General features: G+C 42.5%; 1 protein-coding gene and 1 pseudogene across 4 annotated transcripts in view; one reads left to right on the top strand and one right to left on the bottom strand.

The window, feature by feature from the left end:
• The window catches only part of TRRAP (transformation/transcription domain associated protein), a 147276-nt gene that overhangs the window by 18740 nt on the left and 114397 nt on the right, over positions 1 to 14139 (top strand). For all 3 annotated transcript variants that reach the window (XM_021706379.1, XM_021706378.1, XM_008072896.2), the window contains exons 8-17: positions 133 to 210; positions 403 to 491; positions 1355 to 1451; positions 4538 to 4676; positions 8158 to 8236; positions 10256 to 10490; positions 11165 to 11531; positions 11621 to 11718; positions 12704 to 12898; positions 13436 to 13627. In XM_021706379.1, the coding sequence (XP_021562054.1) occupies positions 133 to 210; positions 403 to 491; positions 1355 to 1451; positions 4538 to 4676; positions 8158 to 8236; positions 10256 to 10490; positions 11165 to 11531; positions 11621 to 11718; positions 12704 to 12898; positions 13436 to 13627 (1569 nt within the window). The remainder of the gene's footprint in view (positions 1 to 132; positions 211 to 402; positions 492 to 1354; positions 1452 to 4537; positions 4677 to 8157; positions 8237 to 10255; positions 10491 to 11164; positions 11532 to 11620; positions 11719 to 12703; positions 12899 to 13435; positions 13628 to 14139) is intronic.
• LOC103275497 lies at positions 6096 to 6636 on the bottom strand (annotated as a pseudogene). The gene has a single exon (XR_505315.1). The product of XR_505315.1 is annotated as a 60S ribosomal protein L17 pseudogene (transcript).

Below are 14139 nucleotides of genomic sequence, written 5' to 3'. Positions count from 1 at the left end.
GCGGGCTCAGGCAATCCACTCACCTCAGCCTCCCAAAGTGCTGGGATTACAGGCTGAGCCACCGAGCCCGGCTGGTGGGGTATTTGAAATGCCACAGTAGTAACTATGGTCTGACCTATTTCTGTCTTCTAGCATTCCATCATTCCAAGAGGATCACTTTCTCTGAAAGTGTTGGCAGAATTGCCCATTATTGTTGTTTTAATGTATCAGGTATGTGCATTGCTGATTAGTTTCATGAGTTTTTGGCTTCTTACTTTGTGACAAAATTGACATCTAGTTTTCTGTCACAAAAAGATTTGTGTAGTACACACATGCTAACTAATGTAATGGGTCTTTGGGATGCCAAATTACTTTGCTGTAGCAGAGTGTAGAGGCATGAAAATCTGATATGTTTGCTTTTAGCTCTACAAACTGAATATCCACAATGTCGTTGCTGAATTTGTGCCCTTGATCATGAATACCATTGCAATTCAGGTGTCTGCACAAGCTAGGTGAGTTGTCACTGTAGCTGGCTGCCACAGTGCTTTGATTCCAAGTATAAATACACTTGGTATTGTCATTTTTAGGACATGAAAATTGGAAGTGGTACTGTTTCAGTAAAGTTGTATGCATTTTTGACTTTCTGAACTTGTGCTTCAATGATGATAGTTATTTTAGCTCTTTATTTGAAAAGTAGGAGACGATATCTTGGTTTTTGGTATCTTGTACGGCAGAAATATCAGGCAGTGCTATGCTCACTGATAGCTTTGGGATATCCAAACCTTTCTTACCTTAAAGTCTGTTCTGTGTTCTTGCTGTTCCTTTCAGCATGAGTACTAGAATGTTCTTTACTCCTTTGGTTCCCCCTTATCTATCACCCTTAATCTCTGGATAGGCTGTACTCATCCTTTGAATCCTGCCAGTGAAACCTTTCCCTAGCATTTTTCCTAAGACCATTTTCATTTTCTCTCTTGACTTGGAGTCTATCTGGCAGAGTCATTTGAGGGTAGGATCTGAGGAGGAGCATCTCTGACCACTCCCATAGTCCTAGTAAAGGGTCTTCTTGCATTGAGCCAGTGGTACACTAGTTCCTTTTGCTAGCTGTGTAGGTCAGCCTAGCTTTGGTTTAATGGGATTCATATTGTAACTGCAATGGAATGGTTTGGAGAACTGTTTGATTTGTTGCCCTTAAGTCCTTTATGTAATTTGGAACTGCATAAAAGTACAGAAGCATTTACTGTTACTGCTGTGTTTTTCTGGTCTGTGTAGAAGTCAAATAATCTTGGGCTTAGTAATTGTTATGGCCTTTTTATTAATACTAACGTTAACCCAAAGTGAGTGCTAATATCGTACATTTTATTCACTTCTCATTCAGGCAACATAAGCTTTACAACAAGGAGTTGTATGCTGACTTCATTGCTGCTCAGATTAAAACATTGTCATTTTTAGCTTATATCATCAGAATTTACCAGGTAAGGTTACTGACTTGCTTTATGTCAGGTTTACTAGATATAATTCTTTTTTTTTTTTTAATTAAAAAAATTAAAAGTTTCTACCAGTGTTCTTGGTTTATGGTATAAAATTTACATACAATAAAATTTACCTTTTATAGATTTACAGTTCTATAAGTTGACAAATGGTTATAGTCACTAATCACCAGCACATCAAAATGTCTTCCTCCCACCTCTAGTCCCTGGCAAATACTGATTTATTTTCTGTCTCTATAGTTATATCTTTTCCAGAATGTCGTATAAATGGAAGTATGCAGTGTACAGTATATATAGTCTTTTGAGTCTGTCTTCTTTCACTTAGCACTAATGCTGAGATTCATCCTTGTTATTTTATTGGTAGTTCATTAGTTTTTATTGCAGAGTAGTTGTCTTTGTGTGCTTGGAAGCCTTAGGAGAGTATCATAGACTAGGTGGCTTAAACAACAGCAGTTTATTTTCTTACAGTTCTGGAGGCTGGAAATCCAAGATCAAGGTTTTGATTTCTTTTTTTTTTTTTTGAGTTGGAGTCTCACTCTGTTGCCCAGACTGGAGTGCAGTGGCTGCTTCCGGCCACCGCAGCCTTAACCTGCTGGGCTCCGGCAATCCTTCCACCTCCGCCTTCCAAGTAGCTGGAACTACAGGCTTGTGCTACCACACCCGGCTTATTTTTTGATTTATTGTATAGATGAGGTCTCGCTGCCCAGGCTGGTCTTGAACCCGCAGGCTCAGGCAATCCACTCACCTCAGCCTCCCAAAGGCGCGAAATTACAGGCTGAGCCACTGAGCCCAGCTTGTTTTGATTTCTTATGAGGGTTTTTTTCCTGGCTTACAGATAGCTGCCTTCCTACTGTGTTCTCACATAGTGAGAAGAGAGAGTGATTGCTGTCTCTTCCTTCTCTTACAAGGCCAGGATCCTGTCAGATTAGAGTTCTACCCTTATGACCTTACTAAACTTTAATCACCTCCTAAAGATCCTTTGTCCAGATACAGCCACACAGGGAGGTTAGGGCTTTAACGTAGGGATTTTAGGGGAACCCAGTTCAGTCCAGTAGAATTTCATTGTATGGCTGTATATCATGGTGTGTTTATTTTTTCACCAGCTGGTGAGCATTTGGATTGTTTCCAGGTTTTGTTTTTTTTTTGAGTTGGAGTCTTACTCTGTTGCCCAGACTGGGGTGCAGTGGCATGCTCCTGGTCACCGCAGCCTGGACCTCCTGGGCTCTGGCGATCCTTCCACCTTAGCCTTCCAAGTAGCCGGAACTACAGGCACGCGCTACCATACTCGGCTAATTTTTGTTGTAGAGATAAAGTCTCGCCAAGTTGCCCAGGCGGGTCTCGAACCTGCGGGTTCAGGCAATCCACTCGCCTCAGTCTTCCAAAGTGCTGGGATTACAGACTGAGCCACAGAGCCCGGCCGTTTCCAGTTTTTTTTTTTTGAGTTGGGAGTCTCACTCTGTCGCCCAGACTGGAGTGCAGTGGCCGCTCCCGGCCACCGCAGCCTCGACCTGCTGGGCTCCGGCGATCCTTCCGCATCAGCCTTCCAAGTAACCAGAATTACAGGCATGCGCTACTACGCCCAGCTGATTTTTTTGATTTATTGTAGAGATGAGGTCTTGTTGCCCAGGCGGGTCTCAAACCCGCGGGCTCAGGCAATCCACTCACCTCAGCCTCCCAAAGGCGCGGGATTACAGGCTGAGCCACCGTGCCCGGCTCATTTCCAGTTTTTTAATAAACAATTTTATCCGGACTCAGTGGCTCAGCCTGTAATCCCGCACCTTTGGGAGGCTGAGGTGAGTGGATTGCCCGAGCCCATGGGTTCGAGACCCGTCTGGACAGGCAAGACCTCATCTCTACAATAAAATAAAAAAATTAGCCGGGCGAGGTAATGCGCACCTGTAATTCCGGCTACTCTGAAGGCTGAGGCGGAAGGATCACCGGAGCCCAGCAGGTTGAGGCTGCGGTGGCCAGGAGCGGCCACTGCACTCCAGTCTGGGCAACAGAGTGAGACTCCAACTCAAAAACAAACAAACAAACAAAAACCAATTTTTACATGCATTGAAATGTACTTTACCTGTCATAAATTTCACCCTCTTTAAGCATACAATTCAGTGTTTTTTATATCACTATCACCACTACCCAATTTAGAACCATTTCTTCATCCTTGAAAAAACCGTGTACCGTTCAGCAATCACTTTTATGCGTGTGTCCCTGCAACCACTAATGTACTTTGTTTTTATGGATTTGCTTCTTTTATTGTTGCCATTATAAGTAAAGCCACTATAAACATCTGCATGCATATTTTTGTGTGGACATGTTTGATTCCTTGACTTTTGCTGTTAGTAGTTGTGTGTTATGGCGAAGAGGTATGGAAAGATTGAAACTTAAAAGACATTATCAAATAAAACTGATCAGGAAGTTTTGGATCCTTTTTAAAAGGTGCCTATACAGTGGTTTCCTTTTTTGCTTTTCATGTATAGTTGTGATCTTTCCAGCCTGTCTTATCTTGAGTGCTAGCATGATTCCTGTTGCCATCTTTAGGGGGCTCAGCTGACACTCCACGGTCGTGCTGCTAAATGGCCATGTGGCCTTGCTTTCTTCATCGCTGTCTTGGGCTTATTCTTTCCTCCCTTTTCTCTGCCTGTCTGCCTTCTTCTCTCTCTGATTGCCTGCCTCTCTCTCTCTGCCTAGCTACCGTCTCATAATTTACTTTAAAGAAATCTTTCAGTGTTTAGTTGTTCCCTTCCCCCAATAGTGAAATAATACATACTCACTGTTGAAAGTTGAGAACATAGAGAAAAGTACAAAGAAGACACCTGCAGTCCCACTGTGTAAAATAAACTACTATTTATGTGCTATCCATCCTTCCAGTTTGTCATTGTATATATACAGACATACTCATTCAACTCTTAAAACTTTTTGGGTATTATTTGTTTAGTAGGTCTGTGGCTTTATGAGGATCATTTGAGTCAAATTTAGTTTTACTGAATGTTTAAAAAGCTAATAAAATTTGGACTTTTCTTAACACTTACCTGTCAGTGTAACTGTTATTTAACTCCTTATTTTTACAGGAGTTGGTGACTAAGTACTCTCAGCAGATGGTGAAAGGAATGCTGCAGTTACTTTCAAATTGTCCAGCAGAGACTGCACACCTCAGAAAGGAGCTTTTGATTGCTGCAAAACACATTCTCACCACAGAGCTGAGAAACCGTATGTCCATCCTGTCTTGTCTTGAATGCTAGCATGAGTCTTGTTGCCGTCTTTAGGGGACTCAGCTGATCCTCCACAGTCGTGCTGCTAAATGGCCATGTGTCCTTGCTTTCTTCATCACTGTCTTGGGTTTGTTCTTTCCTCGCTTTTCTCTTCCTCTCTGCCTTCCTCTCTCTGATTGCCTGCCTCTTTCTTTCTGCCTAGCTACAGGTTCTCCCTTTATCTTCTCAACAGTCTCATAATTAGTGTGATTATTTCCTTGGCATAGTTTCTGTTCTAAGTAGCTCTTGGTGCTTTTCTGTCTTTGACTGCATTATCTTAGAAATTCCAAATAGCCATTTGCTTACGCACTCACAGCTAACAATCTTTAAAAGGTGAGCAAAAAACTTTTTATTCTCCATGTTGTGAAAATGGCAAATTGCTTCTGTTTTTAGACACAAGACTGATACTTGCTTTTTGCTTATCTCATGATTATATTTTTCTGTCAATCATACTGATTTATAATCTTTTAATACTTTAATTTTTGATATGTCCAAAATGTTAGATTGAAGTTACATCCTAATTGTTTAGAGATGATACTCATTTTTCTCAGTAACTTTTCATAAGAAGTATTTTATTTCCCACCAGAGTATACATTGAAACAGAGATTGGGCCTCTATACATAGTGTTTGAACTTGGGAGGAAAGGTACAGCTTGTGTTAATACAGTAAAACGCAAGTATTTTTGTGCTAGTGAGATAAAATTATAGTGTGACTATTGCATGTGGATAATAGCTGAAAAGAATATAGACATTTAAAAAATCATTTTTGGGAAATTCAGCACATATAGTGAAGTGCACAAAAGAAATGTACAATTTCACCAAAACTTACAGAAAATCACCTGCCTGAACCTCACCCAGATTGAGGAGTAGACATTGCTAGTGCTCATAGCCCCTGCTCACCTCCAGAGCCAAGTGACAACTGTGACCTGCTTAGTAAGATTTTCCTTTGCTGTCTGGTTTTTCCTATGTGTTCATCTGCGAACAATATCTGAACAGAAGTTAAAATGGCATATTTTGTAATTTCTTTACTGAAGTGGATGAGTTAGGCCAAGTGCCCTGTCAGATTACCTTTCCAGTACTCCTGCCATGTGAGTAAGAAGGATTTAGAGGTGTGGTGGGGACCTGTGTAGCAGGAGGCTTCTGCTTGTTCACTTGCTGATGGATTAAAAACCTTGCTCATCCTTACCAGTTCACCTTTCCTCAACACTGCACAAGCAGGCCCCATCTGAGGCAGAGGGCTTGGTTTTAATCTGTGTTAACTCTAGCTTGCTGAGATTGCTGTGTACCCAAGGTGCTACTCTTGAAGGTTTGATCATGTTAGATTTGTTGGAGTCAGCTTTAGAGTCTTTGATTTATTATTATTATTTTTTTTCTTTCATTTTTATCTGCATTTATTTCATGCTGAATTTATTCCTGTGCCATAAGTTTTTGTTTCTTCAGTTTCTTCTGGGATATCTTTTTCTTCTGTGCAACCTCCTCCTCTGGCTTAGGAACAATCTAGGGGGAGCTCATGTAAGCGTTGATCCGACCATGAGCCCGGTACGTCCGGCGGCGCATCTTAGGGGCTTTGTTCACCTGGATATGCTCAATGACCAGAGAAGCAACATCTAAGCCCTTAAGCTCAGCATTACTCTCTGCATTTTTAAGCACGTGCAGCAAAAACTCAGCACTCTTTTTGGGCCACCGACCCTGTGTCCAGCCCCACTGTTTGGCCTGGGCACACCTTCCAACTCCACCGTTGTAGCGGCGGAATGGCACACACGGTTTCTGTAAGGTGACATCTTTCAGGTACTTGGTGGCTTTTTGTATGTGCATGCCCTGCGCAGTTTCTCGGGTGTTCTTGAAGTGAACGCACAGATTGGAGCCTCGGGACTTGCACGACTTCGTGGGGTTCTCCGGGTTGAGCAAATAGCAGACCATCCTGGCGAGTCACCTCAGGCCGCTTAGGGAAAGAGGTATTATTATTATTTTTAACACTCTTTACTGGTTGGCTTGAGTTTTTTTTTTAATTTTTAATTTTTTTATTTTTAGACAAAATATTATTGGGCACTTTGTTTTGGGGCCCATAGTAGTTCCTGGGACTTAAATAGGTAACAGCATCATATCTCAAAAAAATTTTGATTGAAAGAAACATTTAAATAATCATGTTAAATTTTAACCATAAGTGTATGTTATGGTTAAAATTTCCACATCCACTAAAACATTTTCTGTTAGTCTTACTTTTTTTGGCATGTGATATTGTATCAAATAGTAACTCATTTGCATTAATTCTGAAGAGCCAGTGGTTTGAGAAAACCCAACTATTTAACAAGTTCTGCATTTTCTTAAACATTCTAATTTTAGATCCTGGAGAGGATCTGGAAACCAGTGATCCTCCCATTTAATTTCTCTTAATTCTCCCTGTACATGAATTTAGACTCATCCCTTAGTCAGTCTTCCATGATTTGGTGTCTGAGCCCTTTGCATTTTTCTGTCTCCCCTTCCTCTTGGCCACTTCTCTGAGGATGCTTCCTCTGACCTCAGAAGGGACTGCTCATTACTGCTTACGTTTGGCATTAATCGCTGTGCTGCCTTCCTATGGAAGTTACCCAGGGATGTCCATTGTGTCCCTTTAGTGTACACATTTCTTTCATGTCTCTGACCATCAGTAGTGCTGGTGAAAATGTACTTTGTTTGACTTGTTGAATCTGGTCTTATATTAGGCTTATTCCAGACTCTAAATATCCTTTGGGGCGTTTGTACCTGGAGTTTCCCAAGGGAAATTAGAAATGCTGCCACTGCCCTATCTGCACATCCTTAGAAGTATGACTTGTCCTCAAGTGATGACCAGCAGTTTCTGTAGAACCCTGGTTAGGTTCAGGCCTGCAGGGGAGCAGAGAGAAAGTTTAGGGATGGTTCCACCTGCAGGATTAGAGCAAGAGCAGAGCCCTAGGGAGATTCTAGATTCCCTGCGTGAAGGAATCGGGAATCATAACCTGGGACCATGACTGTGAGAACACTGTAAAAATTCTTAGACCTTTGTCCTTTATATGGAGAGACATTCTCATGTCCTCATAATCACTAACCATGAAACCTTTTAAGAAATGTGACTTTGGGGCAGTAGATAAAAGGACATTTAGGAAATTCTTTCCCATTCTCCAGACTGTTGGGTAGGTGGTGGTAGTGTTTAAGGACAGTGGAATGTGCCTTCAGTAAAGTATTGGGAGCGAAGTCTCTGCCAGGGATTAGGAAGCACACTTATTCTTAGTTCATTCTCCGATGCCGAATTTGACAACAGGTAACATGACTGACTTATGGCATGTGCACCTTCCTGGTCTCTCTGCCACTATTAGGCCTAAATGCATAACAGAGTGCAGAATGATTATTGTGAAAGCACTGTGAAGTAATTTAATATTTAATTGGTCTTGTTTGTGATCTGTGCAATGGATATTTGTCTTTTAGAGTTCATTCCTTGCATGGACAAGCTGTTTGATGAATCCATACTAATTGGCTCAGGATATACTGCTCGAGAGACTCTAAGGTACGAGGTTAAACAAATGATAACTGGTTAGTGAAATGCCAGGGGCAGCTGTGATTGCCACTTATTGTTATGAGTGTTTTAACAAATGCTGGCTCTTGGGCCTTGAATCACTCCTTGGATTTAGATTGTAGGATATTCGGAAAGGCCTTAGATTGCTTTTTTGTGCCAATTAGCTTAAAGAAAGAAATCATAGTAATTGTTATGATTTAAATTGTTGGTAAAACTTTTATCTGGGCCAGGCTTGGTGGCTCAGCCTGTAATCCCGTGCTTTGGGAGGCCAAGGTGAGTGGATTGCCTGAGCCCGCAGGTTTGAGACCCGCCTGGGCAACTTGCCGAAACCTCATCTCTACAGTAAATCAAAAAAATTAGCTGGGCGTGGTAGTTCGTGCCTGTAGTTCCAGCTACTTGGAAGGCTGAGGTGGAAGGATCGCCGGAGCCCAGCATGTCGAGACTGCTGTGGCCGGGAGTGGCCACTGCACTCCAGTCTGGGCGCCAGTGTGAGACTCCAACTCAAAAAAAAATAACTTTTATCTGACTTTATCAGGGTTTTTTTTTTTCTTGCTTTCTATATAATGCATCTTTTTTTGTTATAATAATATTTGGTAAGTTGCCAAGAAAGAAGGGAAGAAAATCTTTTGATCTTGCTAGGGAGATCAAGTAACATTGCTAACATTTTGGTGTATTTTCTTCTAGTTTTTTTTCCCCTTATACTTAAAAAGAAACCAAAAAACTGTAATTGTGATAATGGTTACTGTTTCTTTTTCCTTTTTTGAGTTGGAGTCTCATTTTGTTACCCAGGCTGGAGTGCAGTGACACGTTCCCAGCCAATGCAGCCTCGACCTGCTGGGCTCAGGAGATCCTTCTGTCTCAGCATTCCAGCCTGGGTGGCAGAGAAATACTCTGACTTAAAAAAAAAAAAAGTAGTGATTTTTTTCTTTCTAATATGGGAGGTATGATGGATCTTTTAAAAAACGTGCAGGATTCTTTGAATATGATGGAGACTTCTCACTGTTTTCTGTATAAAATATTATTATAAAACATTAAGATATTCTTTACAAGTTGGGGTTGAACCTGCCTGGAATTGGACATTATATTATGTTATTCTTGCTTGAAACCCCCAGTGGTTTTTTTTGTTGCCCTTAGGCAAAACACAAACTCTTGAGCACTGAGTCCCTGTGTGATTTGACTCTGCCCCTGTCCTGCATTTTTCTTGTGTTGCTCTTTCCTCCCTGCTTTTTCTTCTCTGATTTGGTGCAGCCGTGCTGGTCCCTGCAGTTCCCCTTCTTGACCTGCTGCAGCCATGTTGACCCCTATAGCTCCTTAGCTACTTTAGGCAGTTTTCATCTCAGGGCCTTTGTCTTTCTCGTTTTCTCCATCTTGAAATTTCCCTGGATTTCTGCCATATGGGCCCGTTTTTCTCCTTAAGGTCTTAGCTTCAGCATCTCCTCAAAGGGACATCTCAAAGGGACTTTCCCTGCGCTCTAAGAGTAGTTTCCTCACTGACCTTTCTCACATACCATTTTTCACATCTCCCCCAGCACTTACCAGTTTGTTTAATTTGTTTCTTTACTTTTGTGTTCTTCTGCTATAAATAAGCTTCATGAAGGCAGGGGTTCACTTTTGTCACTAATAGCCTAGGCATTTTTATTGTATTGCTATAAAATTGTCTAATATACAAGGTATTCGCTGACATACAGTATTTATTTTTGAGCAACAAAACCCAGAGCTGGTAATATTTTCCTCAGTTTACCTGTATGTGCCACTGTCTGTTAGAAACTTTGACATGCTCAAAGTTAACCTTTTAACTTGGAAAATAATGGTTTCAGCATCAGGACAAGACTTGAGCCTTTTGGTTATGTATCAGGAGAGAGTAACATGGGAGAAACAGGGACCATATAAGATGTATCCCAGATAGCTGTGCCGTCCCAGTGGTGGTTCTGGGACAGAGAGCGACAGAATTAGTGACCTGTAAGCGTGGCTATGTGGTAATGAGCATTGGGGTGGGGTCTCTGCCCACAGGCCCCTTGCCTACAGCACGCTGGCCGACCTCGTGCACCATGTTCGTCAGCACCTGCCCCTCAGTGACCTCTCCCTAGCCGTCCAGCTCTTTGCCAAGAACATTGACGACGAGTCCCTGCCCAGCAGCATCCAGACCATGTCCTGCAAGCTCCTGCTTAACCTGGTAGATTGCATCCGCTCCAAGAGTGAGCAGGAGAGTGGCAACGGGAGAGATGTCCTGATGCGGATGTTAGAGGTACTGTCTCTTCTGAGCGTGTGATGCATCCTGTACTCTTCCTCGCGCATCCTGCGCTCTATCCTTCACATTGCTAAATTTGTCCAAGGGTTGTACTGGCAAGTTTATGGGGTAGCTTTATCATCAAACTTGATCCTAGGAGTTAGACTACCTGGGTTCAAATCCCAACTCCCCTATTCATGAGCCAAGTGTGCTTAGGCGAGATGCTTAACTTCTCTATGCCAGTTTATTCGTCTTTTAACCAAGGATAATCATAGTATTTGTTTATAGGAGTGCTACGAGATTTAAATAGAACAATTCATAATGCTCTTAGTATACTTCCTGGCAAGTCATCGGGAGAGTTATTTCTGAGGTTATAGTAGCTAAGTGCTAAATAAGCCGTGGACCTCTCTGGGGAGACCTGGGTGAGTACCTAGGTGAGGAGTAAAGTGTAATTCCCAAGGACAGTGTATGGTGGTAGGGCCCTGGAGGAATGAGTCTTGCAGTCCTGGGTGAAATCCAGGCCCTGCTGATCAGGTCAGTCACTCAGCCTTCTCGAACCAGACTCTTCACACAGAAGGAGGACTTCTTCAGGTGGTTTCAGTGACATCTTATTTTTCTGTCATTGGAAAGGATTGCTTGGGCTACTGAAGAGGAATGATCGTTTTCTTCCCCTTGACTTCTCTTTCCATTAGGTTTTTGTTCTCAAGTTCCACACCATTGCTCGGTACCAGCTCTCAGCCATTTTTAAGAAGTGCAAGCCTCAGTCAGAACTTGGAGCTGTGGAAGCAGCTCTGCCTGGGGTGCCGACTGCCCCCACAGCTCCGGGTCCTGCTCCCTCCCCAGCCCCCGTCCCCACCCCAGCCCAGCCTCCACCCCCTCCCCCTACCCCTGCCACCCCTGTAACCCCAGCCCCTGTGCCTCCCTTTGAGAAGCAAGGAGAAAAGGATAAGGAAGACAAGCAGACATTCCAAGTCACAGATTGCCGGAGTTTGGTAAAAACCCTGGTTTGTGGTGTCAAGACAATCACGTGGGGCATAACATCATGTAAAGCACCTGGTGGTAATTCTGCTTTTAAATTATTTAGAAAAATGACATTTTTTGTAAAGTGGGTTGATTTGAGTTAACTTAATATGCTATCTCTTTTCCAGAAGCTCAGTTCATTCCCAACAAGCAGTTACAACCCAAAGAGACACAGATTTACATTAAACTTGTGAAATATGCAATGCAGGCCTTAGATATTTATCAGGTAAGAAGTAACCTCAGACCAGGCTATTGCATATGGAAAATACATCTTAGAGATGCTAGTGATGGAGTGGGCCTTGAGAGTTCTGTTACTATTTGGATGGTCTGTGGTATTTGTATATCCAAGTTTGCATTTGTTCTAACAATGTAGCATTGCATTTATGAAGAGAATTCTTATTTATAAGAGTCTAAATGTGTGCATGTTATGAGGAAGATAGTATAAATAGAATGCAATAGAACATGTGATTAAAGTTTACTATTTTTAAAAAATTCTTTTCCAAAATTAAAAAGAAAAAGGGGAATGTATTTATTTATTTATTTATTTTTTGAGTCCTAGTCTCACTCACTCTGTTGCTCAGGCTGGAGGGCAGTGGTACACGCACGGCCACCCCAGTGTCGATCTCCTGGGCTCAGGCGATTCTGATACATTGTAGAGATGAGGTCTCACCATGTTGCCCAGGTTGGTTTTGAACCCGTGGGCTCAGGCATTCCTCTCGCCTTGGCCTTCCAAAGTGCTAGGATTACAGGCTTGAGCCACTGTGTCCAGCTGCGAGAAGGGAATTTAAAGAATTTTTTTCTTTGAGTCAGAGTCTCACTTTGTCTCCCAGGCTGGAGTGCAGTGGCATGGTCATGGCCACCACAACCTTAACCTGCCCGGCTCAGGTTATCCTTCCACCTCAGCCTTTCAAGTAACTGGAACAACAGGCCTGCTCGGCTAGTTTTGATTTATTGTAGAGATGAGGTCATCCCATGTTGTCCAGGCTGGTCTCAAACTCCTGAGCTCAGGCAGTCCTCTCACCTTGGCCTCCCAAAGTGCTGGGATTGCAGGCGTGAGTCACTGTGCCCAGCTAAAAGATTTTTGAGAGGGGCATTTATTATCTAATTTAAGTGCTGTATTTTGTGTGTGTAACTGATCTGATTATATAATGGAATATATTCAGAGAAGTTCAGTTTTAATGCCCATGGGTGGGTTTTTGTCTCTATACTAGGTCCAGATAGCAGGGAATGGACAAACATACATTCGTGTGGCAAATTGCCAGACTGTGAGAATGAAGGAAGAGAAGGAAGTATTGGAGCACTTTGCTGGTGTGTTCACAATGATGAATCCCTTAACATTTAAAGAAATCTTTCAAACTACAGTCCCGTATATGGTGGAAAGAATCTCAAAAAATTATGCTCTTCAGGTATAAAACTCTTTTTTTATGTTCTTTCAACATTATATAATTCTTTGTTTATGTGTTACTTTGTGTTTCATTTTAAAATGAATATGAGTGTGAGGATTTATGAAATGTGTTTGTAGAGCAAGGATTTAGAGAAATATTAGGCCATAATGTTTGAAAAAATTTTAAAAGATCCATGTGCTTTATACTAATCACCATTTCACCTCAGATCATCAGGCATTAGATTCTCATAAGGAGTGTGCAACTTAGATCCCTCACATGTGCTGTTCACATTAGGGTCACGCTCCTATGAGAATCTAATGCCCCCATTAATCTGAGAGGAGGCAGAGCTCAGGCGGTATTGAGAGTGATGGGGAGTGGCTGTAAATATAGATGAAGCTCCACTCACTTGCCCGCTTAACCCCACACCTGCTATGTGATCTGGTTCCTTACAGGCCATGGACTGGTAACCGGTCTGTGGCCCAGGGGTTGGGAACCCCTGTCTTAGAGATACTTTGGGGAGGGGATTATTTTTATCATATGCATTTCTTGTTTTGACAGATTGTGGCCAATTCCTTCTTGGCAAATCCTACTACCTCTGCTCTATTTGCTACAATTCTGGTGGAGTATCTCCTTGATCGCCTGCCAGAAATGGGCTCCAATGTGGAGCTTTCCAACCTGTACCTCAAGCTGTTTAAGTTGGTCTTTGGCTCAGTCTCCCTCTTTGCAGCTGAAAATGAACAAATGTTGAAGGTAAAGTTTATTTAGATTTAAGTATACTTGTTCAGGATTTTTCTTTTATTTATTTATTTATTTATTTATTTATTTGAGTTAGAGTCTCACTCTGTCGCCCAGACTGGAGTGCAGTGGCCGCTCCCAGCCACTGCAGCCTCGACCTGCTGGGCTCCAGCGATCTTTCCGCCTCAGCCTTCCGAGTAGCTGGAATTATGGGCGTGCGCTACCACACCTGGCTAATTTTTTGGTTTATTGTAGAGATGAGGTCTCGCTGCCCATGCAGGTCTCGAACCCGCGGGCTCAGGCAATCCATTCACCTCAGCCTCCCAAAGGCTCAGGATTACAAGCTGAGCCACCGAGCCCAGCTTCTTTTTTTTTTTTTTAGAGATGGTGTCTTGCCATGTTGCCCAGGCTGGTCTCGAACCTCTGAGCTCAAGCCGAACTCTTATCTCAACCTCCTGAGGAGCTGGCACTACAGGCATGTACCACCACACCCGCTTTGATGTTGTTTTTTCTTGTTTTCACTTTTA

Source organism: Carlito syrichta, unplaced genomic scaffold (assembly GCF_000164805.1).
Source record: "Carlito syrichta isolate Samal-C Ts95f unplaced genomic scaffold, Tarsius_syrichta-2.0.1 Scaffold315497, whole genome shotgun sequence".
Classification (NCBI taxonomy): domain Eukaryota; kingdom Metazoa; phylum Chordata; class Mammalia; order Primates; family Tarsiidae; genus Carlito; species Carlito syrichta.
The sequence above is the reverse complement of the archived record's forward strand: the minus strand, read 5'-3'. Positions and strand labels throughout refer to the sequence as shown.